The sequence below is a fragment of the Suricata suricatta genome, chromosome 9 (assembly GCF_006229205.1).
Source record: "Suricata suricatta isolate VVHF042 chromosome 9, meerkat_22Aug2017_6uvM2_HiC, whole genome shotgun sequence".
Classification (NCBI taxonomy): domain Eukaryota; kingdom Metazoa; phylum Chordata; class Mammalia; order Carnivora; family Herpestidae; genus Suricata; species Suricata suricatta.
The window spans coordinates 59270575-59285879 of NC_043708.1; the positions used below are offsets into that span (position 1 = coordinate 59270575).

General features: G+C 35.2%; 1 protein-coding gene across 4 annotated transcripts in view; it reads left to right on the forward strand.

Moving 5' to 3' along the window:
* Positions 1-15305, forward strand: part of RALGAPA1 (Ral GTPase activating protein catalytic alpha subunit 1) — a 262207-nt gene that overhangs the window by 190122 nt on the left and 56780 nt on the right. For all 4 annotated transcript variants that reach the window (XM_029952940.1, XM_029952941.1, XM_029952942.1 and 1 more), the window contains 2 exons: positions 9738-9861; positions 13915-14070. In XM_029952940.1, the coding sequence (XP_029808800.1) occupies positions 9738-9861; positions 13915-14070 (280 nt within the window). The remainder of the gene's footprint in view (positions 1-9737; positions 9862-13914; positions 14071-15305) is intronic.

Sequence of the window (15305 nt, forward strand, 5' to 3'; positions counted from 1 at the left end):
GATTTTTAAACATTTATTTTATAACTTTTAAACTAGAGTTGTAATTAATTATGTACTACAATTACAATAGACTTTCTTGTCTTGATGCAAATAATCTACTTAATCTTTCCAAGGAAACAGTTTCTCATTTATTATATTCTAGTGTGTTCTTTTTTTTTTAAGAAGGGAGAGCCCTTTTTTTTAATGTTTATTTATTTATTTTGAGAAAGAGTAAATGGGAGAGGGGCAGAAAGAGGGGGAGAAACAGAATCCCAGCCAGGCTCCACATAGTCAGAAGCATGTGGGGCTGAAACTCACAAACTGTGAAGTCGTGAGCTGAGCCAAAATCAAGAGTCGGACACAACTGACTGAGCCCACCAGTCATCCCTATTTTCTGTTTTCTAACTCATTAATTTTTGTCTATTATTTCTTTTTTATAAGCTTTATGTTGTTCTTTTTCTTCTAGAATCAAATGTTGTCTTAGTATTATTATTTTTTAACTATGAAATAGCCTTATAAAATTTTTCTGAGTATAGCTCCTATTTTTTTAGCCTCAGTGTAAACATCATTTTTTTCTGAAATCCTTTTCCTACATTACTCCAACTCTTTACCTTTCTCCCTAGTCTATGTTTGGATCTTACATGGGCTCTCACAGACCCTTGTATCACTTCCTTTTTTGTAGCATTTATCATACCATATTATTATTACCATTGTTATTATTTCTTAATACTCTTACTACTTCTTTCTAAGACAAGTGTAACTCTCTGAATAATCTGTGAGTTCTCATATCCTAACTTTTCCCCATGATAATTTATCTTTGGTACTAGATGGTCAAGTCCTTGAGGGCAGGAATCATATCTCTTTTGCTGTCTTGCTCATCATGTATTCTCAGACCTCACTGCTCTACAGAAACTATCCTTCTGAAGGTTAGTATCCTGACCATCAAGTCTAAAGTTTTCTTAGTCCTCACCAGACCCTTTGATTTATCTGATAAACTAAATTTAGTTAATTTAATAAGCATTTAAAAGATCTAAAAGATTACAGCAGTTAGATTTACAAAATAATTGATTGCAAAGCACAGAGTTCCAGCACACTCCCTTTCCTCCTTCACATAATTTTCTTTGTGGTTATCATTGTGGTCACATTTGTTAAAATTGATGAAACAATATTGATATATTATTACTAACTGAAGTCCATAGTTTACATTCAGAGTTCATTCTCTCTATGTTGTACATTGTATGCATTTTGACAAATGTAGAGTAACATGTATCCACCATTACAGTATCCAATATAATAGTTATACTGCCCTAAAAAAAAAAAAATTCTGAGTAGTAGTCCCCGTAATTTAATACTGTTGTCTCTTCTCTAACCCTGGCTTCCGTAACCCTACAATTCACCTTGTTCAACTCCTATAGTTGTCTAATTATTTCAAGTTTATCTTCACTGGTTCATCTTTTCCCTCCTAACCCCCAAACATAGCTATCCCTCTCACTGTGATCTCTCTCATACCTTCTCAATCCCATTTTTGCCATGCACTCCTATCTCTCAATCTCAGTCATAATTTTGCAGCTGCCTGTTACACATTTTTACCTGCATCCTTATTGTACCATCTCCAAGTCACCATTTCATTCCCAAATCAAATCCTCTCATAATTTTCTTGATTATGTTCAGAAATATTTTACCAGTCACCTAAACTTGACCATTTCCTTTCCCTTGCCCTTTCTCTGTCTTGTCTTTGTTTTTCTTGCCCCTAACCCCTTGATTCATGTCCTTATTACTTTTAAGAGAGTGTTAGAAGGTGGAGGAGTGGGGTGGTAAAGTATTCCCAAATTGAGAATGCACTTTGGGAATGGGAGAACAAAGCAGGCAACTCCACACAGTTTACATAAAATTTTTTTAGAGTAACTTACTGACATGGGGGATTGGGCAGAGGACAGTCCACAGCAGCAGCTACATAGTTACTCTCTACAAAGTCTAGACCTTCGTCCTCAAATTTTATAGAATAGACATCTAATAGGGCATTGTAGTGAGATCACAGGGTCCACATGCACCTCAGATTGTTTGCATGCACCTAATTAACAGCTAACCTTTAATTAGATCTCGTGATACCACCTGTGCATCAGGGAAGGGAAAGGCAGTGTTCTCTCTAACAAATTCATGGGAGGCCAAAACAAGCCTCCCCGTCTCAGGTTTGGCAGGCATTTCTAAGGACTATTTACTAATCTCCAAGAGGCCCTGAACATTTAGCCACCAGAGAGATCATCAAGCAAACATGAATAAGACAGAGGGCCAAAGATGGAGGTTAAGTACTGAGAGTTAGAACAACTCTCTAAGTACATCTCCGACTTCCCCGTCTAAACAGCCTTCACCACCAGAATAATCTTTCTAACGTTAAAGTTTGGGGGTTTTTTAGTGTCTTAACAGTACGTGGACCAGACTCTTTAGTCCAGAACCCAGTCTCATACAAGCCAATTTTGGCTGTTCATGGTTCTTTATGTTACCTTATGCTCTTCTACTTCTTGGCTCTCCTTACTTGTCTTACATATACCTTGAATATGTGGGGGACATCTTCCTTGAGAAGGCATAGGGGTTTTTTTTGGTAATTCTTGTAATATTTCAAACTTTTTCATTATATTTATTATGGTGATCCATTGTCAGTGGTTTTACAACTTGCTGAAAGCACAAATGATGGTTAGCATTTTTAGTAATGAAGTTTTTTTTAATTAAGGTATGTATACCTTTTTAGACATAATGTTATGTATTTACATATAACTTTTATATGCACTGGGAAAAAAAATTATTTGATTTTATTGCTCTGTTCACTTTATTGTAGCCTAGAACTGAACCCACAGTATCTCTGAGCTATGCTTGCACTTGTCTGGTAAACTAGGGAGGAAAAATGAAAAGTTACATTTTTTTCTTAAAATGTATATTTTGAAAGAGAGTAATGTGCACATGCTTGAGCAGGAAAGAAGCAGAGAAAGCGGGGTGTGGGGGTCGAGGTAGAATCTCAAGCAGGCTCTGCACTGCAGAGGCCAACGCAGGGCTCAATCTCTCAAGCCATGAGATCATGACCTGGACCAAAATCAAGAGTTGGAAGCTTAACCAACTGAGCCACCCAGGCGCCTCAAAAATGTTACATTGTTTATACTTTTATCTCCCTATCCCATTTATAGATTCATTATTTTAAATGACTAGATTAACTGATTCCTGTTCCTTGGTTGAACCACCAGATTTTTTTATTTGAAATCTCAGAATTTGTATTATTATTTCTATTGCAATGTGTATGCAGGGATTCAGAAGTGCTCATAACTTAGCAGACTTTACTTTGAATTTTCCAGTAGTAAGCTCCTAATACTTTGCTAGTTCTATGGATATTCTTATATGGTCACATAGAAGTTGCAAGTTCATTAATTTCTTGGGGTTTTTTTCTGGTATCTTTCCCTTATTATTCATTATTGCGGTGTATATTAAGCTAATGACAATATACCAAACATTTTAGCTGCAGTAGTTAGTAAGTAGACAAATACGAAGAAATGGTGAAGGATTAAAATTTGACATGAAAGGGCAGCTGAGCTCTGCTTTTAACAAATTGTAAGAAGGTAAAGGCACCTGGGTGACTCAGTCATAAGCGTCTGACTTTGTTTGGCTCAGGTCATAATCTCACAGTTTGTAGGTTGAAGTCTCGTATCCCGCTCTGTGCTAACAGCTCAGAGCCTGGAGCCTACTTCAGTTTCTGTCTCTCTCTCTCTGCCCCTCCCCCACTCATGCTCTGTCTCTTGTCTCAGAAATAAACATAAAAAAAAGAAATTTTAGCAAATTATAAGAAGGTAATAGAGGGGTGGCTCAGTCGGTTGAGCATCCAGCTTTGGCTTGGGTCATAATCTCATGGTTTGTGGGTTTGAGCCCTGCGTCAGGCCCTATGCTGACAGCTCAGAGCCTAGAATCTGCTTCACATTTTGTGTCTTCCTCTGTCTCTGGCCTTTCCCTGCTCATGCTCTGTCTCTGTCTCTCAACAATAAATAAATGTTTAAAAAAATTGTAAGTTCATAGATAATAAAAAGATGATTTCTCTTTTACTTTTCTATTGTAAAGATTTATGTTCTGCTTTTTCCTTCATGGCGCATACCTTTCTCTCAACCTTTAGATTTTTTTTTATGTTTGTTTATTTATTTTGTGGGTGGGTACAGAGAGAGAGGAAGACAGAGTATCAGAAGCACGCTCCCTCCTCACTGTCAGCACAGAGCCTAAACCTGGGGCTTGAACTCCTGGATGGTGAGATCATGACCTGAACCAAATTAAGAGCCAGTCACTTAGCCTACTGAGCCACCCAGGCGTCCCCATAACTTTTAGATTTATAAAGTACTAAGTAAAAATTTCTATCTAAGTCTGCCCAATTTATAAATTGTGATGAGTTCTAATTGATAGCCCTTTACCTGAATAAAAAGAAAATATTTGAAGTATTGCAAGAATTACCAAAATGTAACACCGACATACAAAATAAGAACCCAGAGAATTTCCCTTTCTACCAGCATGAGAATTTACATAGAGTGGATCATGCTTCAAAGTTAAATTTTTAATAGCTTTCTTGCAATGTACTTTCTATACCATACAGTGTACTTACTTAAAGTATACATGTTTTTAGTGTATTCACAGGATTGTGCACCTGTCTTGACAACCTAATTTTAGAATATTTTAGTCCCTTCGAAAGGAAACCTATACCCGTTCCCAGTAACTCCCATTAACACTAACATCCCCTGCCACACTCCCCAGCTCTAGACAACACTGATCTACTTTCTGTTTCTGTAGATGTGCCTATACTGGGCATATCATATAAAAGGAGTCAAACAATATGTGGTCTTTTGTGGCAGACTTCTTAGCATAGTGTCTTCCAAGTACATCCACACTGCAAGTGTAATCTCAGCACTTGATTTTTTTTATTGCTGAATAATATTCCATTGTATGAATATACTACATTTCATTTATTCATTCATCAGTAGATGAACATTTGGATTGGTTTCACTTTTTGGATATTATGAATGCTACTATGAATACTCATATTCAGGTTTTTCACATGGATACTTTACAATTTTATAAACATTTTTATAAGAGTTTTACAGTTTTAGACCTTATATTAAGATCTTTGGTTCATTTTGATTGTTGTTTTTGGTGTATAATAAGAAGTTGCGAGGTAAGAGTCCAACTTCATGTTTTTGCTTGTGGATATCCATTCCCTCCAGCACTGTTTGTTGAGAAGACTCTTCTTTTCCCATTGAATTGTCCTCGTACCATTGTCAAAAAGCAATTGATGGTGAATATAAAGGTTTATTTCTGGACCAAAGATTCTGTTCCATGTAGACCTGTTTGTCACTTCTTATGGCACTACAACAGTGCATTGATTGCTGCTGCAGTGTAGCAAGTTTTGAAATGGGGATTATGAATCCTCCAAGTTTGTCTTCTTTTTCAAGTTAGTTGTGGCCATTCGGATCTGTTAGGTCTTCCTATGAATTTTATGCTGAGCTTGTCAATTTCTACAAAAACAGCAGCAGGGATTTTGATAGGGATTACATTAAGTTTGTAGATCATTTGGGGGTATTATCTTAATATTAAGCCTTTCAATCATGAATGTGGGATTTTTTTTTAAGACTTTTAATTTCTTTTTGGCAATGTTTTGTGATTTTCAGGGTATAAGTTTTGTACTTTTTTTTTTCAGAGTATAAGTTTTATACTTTTCGTTAAGTACTTTTGTACCTATTTACCTAAGTAATTTATTAGTTTTAGTGATATGGTTTTATAAACGGAATTTTCTTAAGTTTGTTTTCCGATTGTTCATTGTTGGTGTATAGAAATACTTGATATTTATATATGGATATTGTATCCTGAACCCTGCTGAACTCATTTAATAGCTCTAAAAACTTTTTAGTAGATTCCTTAGGCTTTTCTGTGTACAAAATCATCTCATCGGCAAGTGGAGGTAGTTTTATTTATTTCTTTGCAGTCATATTACTAATTCAGTCTCTTTGTTATTGATCCATTCAAGTGTTCTATTTCCTCTTGGGCTGGATTTAGTAATTTGTGTCTCTCTAGGTATTTTTCCATTTAATCTAAGTTATCTAATTTGTTGGCGTATAGTTGTTCATAGTTTTCCCTTATAATCCTTTTGACTTCTGTAATGTATATAATGATATCTCTTCTTTAGTTTCTGATGTTAGTAATTTGATTCTTCTTTTTTTTCTTGTTCATTCTAGCTATAAGGTTCAATTTTGTTTATCATCTCAAAGAACCAATTTGGCTTCATTGATTTTTCTCTGTTGTTTTTCTGTTCTATTTCATTTTATTTCCACTCTAGTCTTTTTTATTTCTTCTTCTGCTTGCTTTGATTTTAGTTGCTCTTTTTCCAGTTTCTTAAGGTGGAACGTTTATAGATATAAGATCTTTTCATCTTTCTCTTTTAAGTTTATTTATTTATTTTGAGGAGAGATTGAGAGAGCATGAGCAGGGAAGGGTCAGAGAGAGAGCTAGAGAGAGAATCCAAAGCAGGCTTTATACTATCAGCACAGAGCCCCACATGGGGCTTGAATTCACGAACCCTGAGATCATGACCTGAGCCGAAATCAAGAGTCAGATGCTTAACCAACTGAGCCACCCATACACCCCATCTTATTTTAATATAGACATTTACATCTGTAAATTTATCAGTGAGCATTGCTTTACCTGTATGCCCTCACTTTTGGTATGTTATGTTTTCATTTTCATTATCTCTAAGTGTTTTCTTATTTCCCTTGACATTTACTCTTTCAGTTATTTAGTACATTGTTTTATTTCTACATATATGTGAAATTCCCAAAGTTTTTTTCCCTTTATTAATTTCTAATTTCATTCCATTGTGATTAGAAAATATACTTGGCATAATTTCAGGTTTTTCAGAATTATTGAGGCTTTATGACCTACCAAATGATCCTTCCTGAAGGATGTTCTTGTATTCTTGAGAAGAATGTGTTTGCTGCTGCTGTTTTGTGAAGTGTTCTCTACATGTCTTTTTAGGTCTGGTTGGTTTATAGTGTTATTCAGGTCTTCTATTTCCCTGTTGATTCTCTCTCCTTTGTTAATATTGAAAGTAGGGTATTGAAGCCTTCAATTATAATTATAGAAATGTCTGTTTCTGCCTCCAATTCTGCTTTTGCTTTATTTACTTTGAAGCTCTGTGTTGAGTACATGTATGTTTTTAATTTTCATATCTTCTTAAAAGGTTGACCTTTTAACATTATGAAATGTCTCTTTATCACTAGTATTTTTTTTGTTTTAAAGTCTGATATTAACTATAGTCACTCCAGATTTCTTGGTTACTTGTTTGCATGGTATCTTTTTCCATTTATTTTACTTTCAACATTATTTGTGTCTTTGAATCAAAAGTGCATTGGTAGTGGTGGTTGTTTACTTTATCATTTGTTTATTTTCTAGTGATGTGGCTAAACTAATCCTGCAAAGTCTGTTTCCCCACAATGTGCAGCCTCAGATCTCCCTGCTCAAAAATTTTAAGATGTTTTTTATCTTTTAGCAGGGCTACCACAGGTTAACATAACCTATTATTTAAGTTTGCACTTTGGCCCCCTTAACCAGTTAGACTTTATTGTTTACTGTGGATGTTTTTGTGGCTTAGAGGTTGCTATCATAGTCAGAGTGTTTGTATTTTTTTATTCCATGGTCAGCCAGAGACCAGTAGCTTGGAGGTTTTGCTCTCTGGTTGCTCCAAAGAGAGTACAACTTTGGATATGCAGAGTCTTCTGGACTGCCATGGTTGAGTGGATGTTGTTTTTAAGTTGTGGCTTCCTAGGAGTTGACCCTGAGTTTTAGTAGAGTATCCTGAGGCTTTACCTTGTGTTGGTAAGTCGGTGTGGGTTGGGGAATGTTTTCCTATGTGTCCTGCATCTTGTGTGGGTGCAAGGTAGTACATGTACACAGATTTCTTGACCCCTAGACTTGAGTGTGTTCCCTAGAGGGTTCTTGGCTGTCTCTTCCTACTTCTCTTTCTGTTTGTGCTCTGCTCTTTCACTTGTGTCTGGAGGTGCTTCCTTCTCTTAATTGCTTTTTTTTTACCATGCATTTTCTTGTTTTTGACAATACCTGTGGGCATGGAGTTTTGTTTCAAAATGAAGTCGTTCCTCTCAGGCAGAGCTGCTACTGAGCTCTTTGTCCTTTTGATCTGCCCTTCACCTGATCAGAACACATGCAGCGGCATTGCACTGCCACTGTATTCTACCTGAGCTGGGGTCAAGGACCAACTTTTCCTAGAGTAATACCCTCTTCCTACAAGTGGACACGTGGGGAGGGATTTGGCAGTTCTTCCTACCTTTCCCCTATCAATGTGAAACATCTATCCTGATAAGCTAGGGTAGAGAAAATTGGGACAGACTCAGCCTTTTGCACCTAGAGCTTCTGTTGTAAGAGAGGCCATAGCTGCCTGGAATAGAGTTTATGCATCATGGAGCTGGGGAGACTGCTTCTCCCAGGGTGAAACCAATATATTCCCAGTCTGAGAACTGGAGAGGAGAAGGAAACCTTATCTTGGCCTGAGTAAAAAGCTGTAATGTGGAAGTAAAGGGGTAGCATAAGGGAGCGGTTATGTCTCAGATGCCAAAGACTCACTCTGTTCTTACCAGATTTGGTAGATTTTCTTGAATGTATATTTTACCATTTGCTATGTGCCCTTAAAACAATATCCAGAGACTTTAAGTTATTTTTTAAAAATCATTTTCACCACTTAGATTATTATTTTGCCTGAGAAAGGGTTCACTGAGATGCTTATTCTATAATTCTGGAAGCCATCCCCCTAGCCCTTAAAATTATATTTTATTCCTTGGGTTAGATTATCCTAACAATACACTAAATACACTGAAAGTTGCCTAAGTGGCATCAGTGAAAGCAGCTAAAATATCTTCATTTAAGTTGCTGATGTTGAAACCTATAGTCATGACCTTATAGCTTCCTCAGAATGTGCAGGAAAATCTAGTTGTCTGACTGACCTTTTCTACTTAAGTGCTATTGTTGGATATGGTTTGTTTGCTTCCTTTTTAATTCCTACATACTATAGAAGTAAAAACATTACCTCTGATCGTAAAGTTGTTAACCCATGCTCTGTTAAATCACCCTAGACCAAATGTAGTGTGCCCTAGTTAACTTGGAAAGCCAAGTGTCATGCAAGAAATTTGTTTTTATGATTTTTAATTTGAGGGAGACCTTAAACAATGTCTAAGACCTTGTGAGTTATTCTATATAGTTCAATAATATTTGTGTATAAATTTCTTATTTTGTACTTTGAAGAAATGGGTAATTTCTCACTCATCTCTCTACTGCTACTTAATTTATTTCGAAAACACATCCATTTAACTCTGCAATTCATCCACATTGTACAATAGATAACTCTTTAGGTGCTTCATACATTCATGCATATCTTTCCTGATACTCTTTCTCCTCTTCATTAGTCAGTCTCACCTGCCTTCACCAAACTCAATATTACTCTTTCCTTTAAGTGTCTGTTTCTTCAGTCAGAAGTAATCCTACCTTTCTTTTGTTCCACTACCAAAGTTTATAACTTTGCTAATTTTTTATTTATAATTACATAACTTCCTCTGTAGGTTATAAGACTTAATTTATTTTCATCTTTTTATTGCCACATACTTTGTCATTGAGCTTAATTATTGGATAAATAAATAGATAAATTAATGATTAAATGAATGGTATAATTTTTTGTTTTACAGTCGAGAGACCCACAAGATCGCAGTATTTTATGTTGCTGAAGGACAAGAAGACAAACATTCCATTCTCACCAATACAGGTGGAAGTCAAGCCTATGAAGATTTTGTAGCTGGTCTTGGTTGGGAGGTATTGTTTTCATTCCTTTTTTAAATGTTTATTTAGTTTTGAGAGAGATCGCAAATGGAGGAGGGACAGAGAGAGAGAGAATCCCAAGCAGTTTCCGTGCTGTCAGTGTTCAAACTCAGGAACCATGAGATCATGACCTGAGCTGCAATCCAGAGTCAGATGCTGAACCGACTGAGCCTCCTAAGCACCCCAATTGGGAGGTATTTTTAAATTATGCCAAATATCATTGTATTTTTATTTGGGAGCAGTGGTTTTCTTTTGCTTTCTAGCTTATTTTAGAATTATATAGTATCTAGAATTGTATAACTTATATTACAAACAAGTGAAATACAGGGTTTCTGTATTTCACTCAAACTAGTAAAGTGACAACATCAGTAGACGGTGGTTAAGTTATATAATATATATATATATATATATATATATATAGTCTAATACCAAGAGCAACTACTAAAAAATATATACAAAAATTACACTAAAAATGATAGATAAATAAAAATGGAATTCTAGGAAATGTTTAATCCATAGGAGACATTAAAATAAAACAAATATCAAAATAAACAGAAAACAAAAATAAAATGGCAGGTTTAAACCATAACGTATCATTCATTACATGAAATATAAATGGTCTAAAAATACCAAATAAAAATTGGCAGAGTGCATTAAAACCCACCTACCTGCTACATAAAAGACATTCACTTCAATATTACAGTATAGGCTGTAAAAGGATGGAAAAGTTAATGCAAACATTAATCAAAGAAAAGCCAGAGTGGCTACATTGGTATTAGCTAAGGGAAACTTCAGAGCAAAGGGAATTACCAGAGACCAGGGAACGTAATAATGATGAAATGGTCATTCCTCCAAGACGACAGTGTGTGTGCAACATAAAACAAAACTGCAAAATATATGAAGAACAGCTGAATAGAACTGAAAAAGGAAATGAACAAATCCACAATTATCGATGGAGACTTTATCCCTCTCTCAACAACTGAGATTAAAAGCTAGACATAAAATCAGCAAGTAAATAGAATAACTCAACAACACCAGCAACCAACAGGACCTAACTGGCATTTCTAGAACACTCTACCCAAGATCATCAGAATACAGATTCTTTTCAAGTGTCCGTGGAACATATACCAAGATAGATACACTGAGATTAAAAAAAAAAAGTAAAGTTCAACAAACTTAAAAACATTGAAATCACTCAGTGTGTTCTCTAACCACAGTGGAATAAAATTTTAAATCCTTAACAGAAAGATAACAGGAAAAATCTCCAAATACTTGAAAGATTACATACTGTATAATTCTGTTTCTACAACATTCTTTTTAATTTTTTTAATGTTTATTTATTTTTCAAAGAGAGACAGATTGTCAGCCGAAGGAGGGGCAGAGGGAGAGAGAGACATAGAATCTGAAGCAGACTTCAGACTCTTAGCTGAGCCCGATGCTGGGCTCAAATTCACAGACTGGGAGATCATGACAGGAGCTGAAGTCGGACATTTAACCGACTGAGCCACCCAGGTTCCCCTATACAACATTCTTAAAATGATCGTTTTAGTAGTGAAAAACAGGTTACTGATTGCCAGGGTTTGTGGGGATAGGTTAAGAAGGAAGTAAGGATCCTTATACTATAAATGTTGTGTTTCTTAATCATATCAATGCCAGTATCCTGGTTCTAATATAGTTTTGCACTGGGTGAATCTGTGTACAGGACCCACAGGATCTCTATTTATTATTTTTTAAAACTTCCTGTGATCTACAGTTACCTCTAGATAAAATTTTTAATTAAAAACATAGAGACCATCAGGTATTACAGAAGGATTTAGATCAGGGAACACTAAAATGAGACTTTTTCTCCATGACATAATCAGAGAATTGACCTGAAAATAAATAACCTTTTCACTAAAACAAAGCAAAAGATCCACACTTAGATACTATTTTTCACCTATCATAATTAACAAAGATCATAAAGTTTGATAATATATTTGAGAGGCCATGAGGGAAACAGGTACTGGTATGTAACTGTTGGTGACATCTGTAGAGAGCTATTTGGCAGTGACCTTCAAAATTAGAAGTGCACATGCCCTTTGACTTATAGTTCACTTTTAATTATTTATCCTACAGATCTGCTTTCACAAATGCAACATGACATCTATTCTGAGTCACTGCAGCATTGACTATAGTACCAAAGATTGGAAACAGTCTAAATATCCTTCAAGTAGGGGACTAATTGAATTATTGTACATCAAGAAAATAAACTTCTGTGAAATCATGAAAACAAAATAAATGAGCAAGCTCTTTACTTACTCATGAGTACTTTTCAAGGTATTTTAAGTGCAAAAAAAAAAAAAAGCAAGATGCAGACATTAGGTTGTGTGTGTGTGTGTGTGTGTCTGTATATACACACATATGTTATGAGAATTTAATTGTATACACAGAGGGGCGCCTGGGTGGCCCAGTTGGTTAAGCCTCCGACTTCAGCTCAGGTCAGATCTCATGTTCGTGGGTTCGAGCCCTGTGTCAGGCTCTGTTGACAGCTAGCTCAGAGCCCGGAGCCTGCTTCCGGTTCTGTGTCTCCTTCCCTCTCTGCCCCTCTCCCTCTCATGCTCTGTCTCTCTCTGTATCAAAAAAATAAAACATTAAAAAAATTTTTAATTGTATATACATAGAACATTTTTGGGAGGATATTTAAGAAATTGCTTTCTGGAAGGGGAACTGAGTAGCTATAGCCAAAAGATATCAAAGGAAGAATTTTGGTATATTTTTGTATTTTTAATTATATGAATGTATTACTGAGCCAAAAAAATAATTTTATAAGTGATTGTAGTAATTTTGTAAAAACTAATTTGTTATTAATATGTACAGCCATTGTAACTGATATTGATAGCTAATCCATGTCTAGTTCATATGGTGCAAAGATTGGATTTTATAATACACCTTATATATAATACACTCAAGATTTTTTAAATTTTAATTTTTTATTGAAGTATAATTAACATACAGTGTTTTATTACTTTCAGGTGTACAGTATAATGATTCAGTAATTCTGTATATTACTCAGTGCTCATCACAATAAATATACTCAATTCTCTATTTATTTCACCCACACCCTCACCCCCTTCCTTGTGGCAACCACCAGTTTTCTGTATTTGAGAGTCTGCTTTTTTCATTTGTTTCTTTTTTTTTCTTTGCTCACCTGTTGTTTTAAATTCCACGTATGAGTGAAATCATAAGGTATTTGCTGACTGACTTATTTTACTTAGCATTATACTCTCTAGTTCCATCTATATTTCAGATTTATTTTTAAAAACATGTATAAAGTGGTTTCTCTAAGTGGAGAGATGCAAACAGTGTTTAAGTTTCTTTTTTCTTTTGTGTTTTTTTTCTTTCTAGTATTTCTTTAATTTTCAACAAGATAAGACAAGTTGCTGGCTTTATGTATCACACAAGTCCCGGGAATATCACTCAATGCAGTGACCCTGATATTAGCATGCCTTTTGTTTATACTCAGGAAAAAATATGTGTAAAAATCTGCACTGATTAATTTGTAGTTCTTGTAATGCTTGAGAAGTGTAGTTAAGTTCTGCATTTTTGTATTTTCTGAGCTGTGTGATAGGTACTAATAATTAAGAAGCCAGTTATACTTAGTGAATATGACATACCTAATTAATCGTCTTATCAAAGTGACATTATTGTTTTAACTTTCCAGTCTTGATTTTTGCCCCTTGATTTTTCTCTCTGGCCTTGGTGTCCTCCTATAGCCTTTACAATTAAGCATTAACACCTAGTAGCCTAACAAAAGATGCATAGTGCACAGCAGTTTATTTCTTTCCTAATTAACTCCTACTAATTAGGGATCCTCAAATACCTACAAAAACGTACCAGTGTGAACAGAACAGCTCCAACTAATAATTCTGGATCAAGCCTTGGTTGAGAACATGCAAAAGACTTTGTTCTTCATATTTTTGCAAATTGAGAAATTTGAGTCTTTTTCCATAATAAGTTCTTAAGTTTTGTTTAGTTGATTAACATTATGTGTCTCTTCATTGTTCCCAGGTCAATCTTACAAACCACTGTGGTTTCATGGGAGGACTACAAAAAAACAAAAGCACTGGATTGACCACACCATATTTTGCTACCTCTACAGTAGAAGTAATATTTCATGTATCAACAAGAATGCCTTCTGATACTGATGACTCTTTGACCAAAAAAGTAAGTGCTGAGAAAACACATTGAGTTAAAATCCTAGTAGTTAAGAAAATAAATGTATAAAATATGTAAGCAATCTAACTGATTGAGCACTGTGTCTGCGTACTCCACACTGTTCACCTAATGCTGTCTTCAGAAACAGGATTGTTGTAGAGCAAATGCTATCTTTAAGGATAACATTGAAGGTTAACTGCCTTAACAAAGGATTTGTCTTCAAGAAAGTGGGGATATGACAAATTAAAAACTTCTTTATATGTTCAAATTGGTGAAATTGTATTTCAACTCTCTTCATACATGGATAGATAGAGCTTTTATATTGATTGAAAGAGAACAGAAAATATACATAAGTTATTATGTACTTAAAATAATAAAAGTACTTAAAATATAACATTATCATAAATTTTTACTGAAACTAATAGAGCAGATAAAATAAGTTAAGCCTTAATAAATGAAAAACATTTTACTACCTTAGTTTATGAGAGATATGGTGGAAGGGTTTTGATGGCCCACATCTTTTAAAGCCTACATTACCATTTTTCTGTAGCTGGCACTGGCATTCAAGAGTTGTTCTGGTACAATTGTATGTATTCAATCAATGTTTGGTTTTCTTAGGGAGAAATTTTTTTTTTAATATAATGTACTGTCAAATTGGCTAACATACAGTGTGTGTGTAAAGTGTGCTCTTGGCAGATTCCCATGGTTCGTCACTTACATACAATACTCAGTGCTCATCGCAACAAGTGCCCTCCTCAATGCCCATCACCCGTTTTCCCCTCTCCCCAGTCCCCATCAATCCTGTTTGTTCTTTGTGTTTAAGAGTCTCTTACAGTTTGCCTCCCTCCCTCTCTGTTTGTAACTTTTTCCCTCTTCCCTTCCCCCATGGCCTTCTGTTAAGTTTCTCAAGATCCACATACGAATGAAAACCTATGATTGGTATCTGTCTTTCTCTGACGTGTTTTATTCAGCATAATACCTTCCAGTTCCATCCTCGTTGCTGCAAATGGCATGATTTCATTCTTTCTCATTGCCAAATACGACCCAGCAATCGCACTACTAGGAAGAAATATTTTTAAGAGTAAAACCTTGTCCATTTGTTTTCTTTACCTTCTCCTCTTCCTCCTCCTTCCTCAATTTATTAAAACTGCTAATTTAGTATCATTAGTCATTTTACTTGATACTCTTCTGCCTAATATCAAAACTCTTTATACTTTATTAATAGACTATGAAAATTATCATTC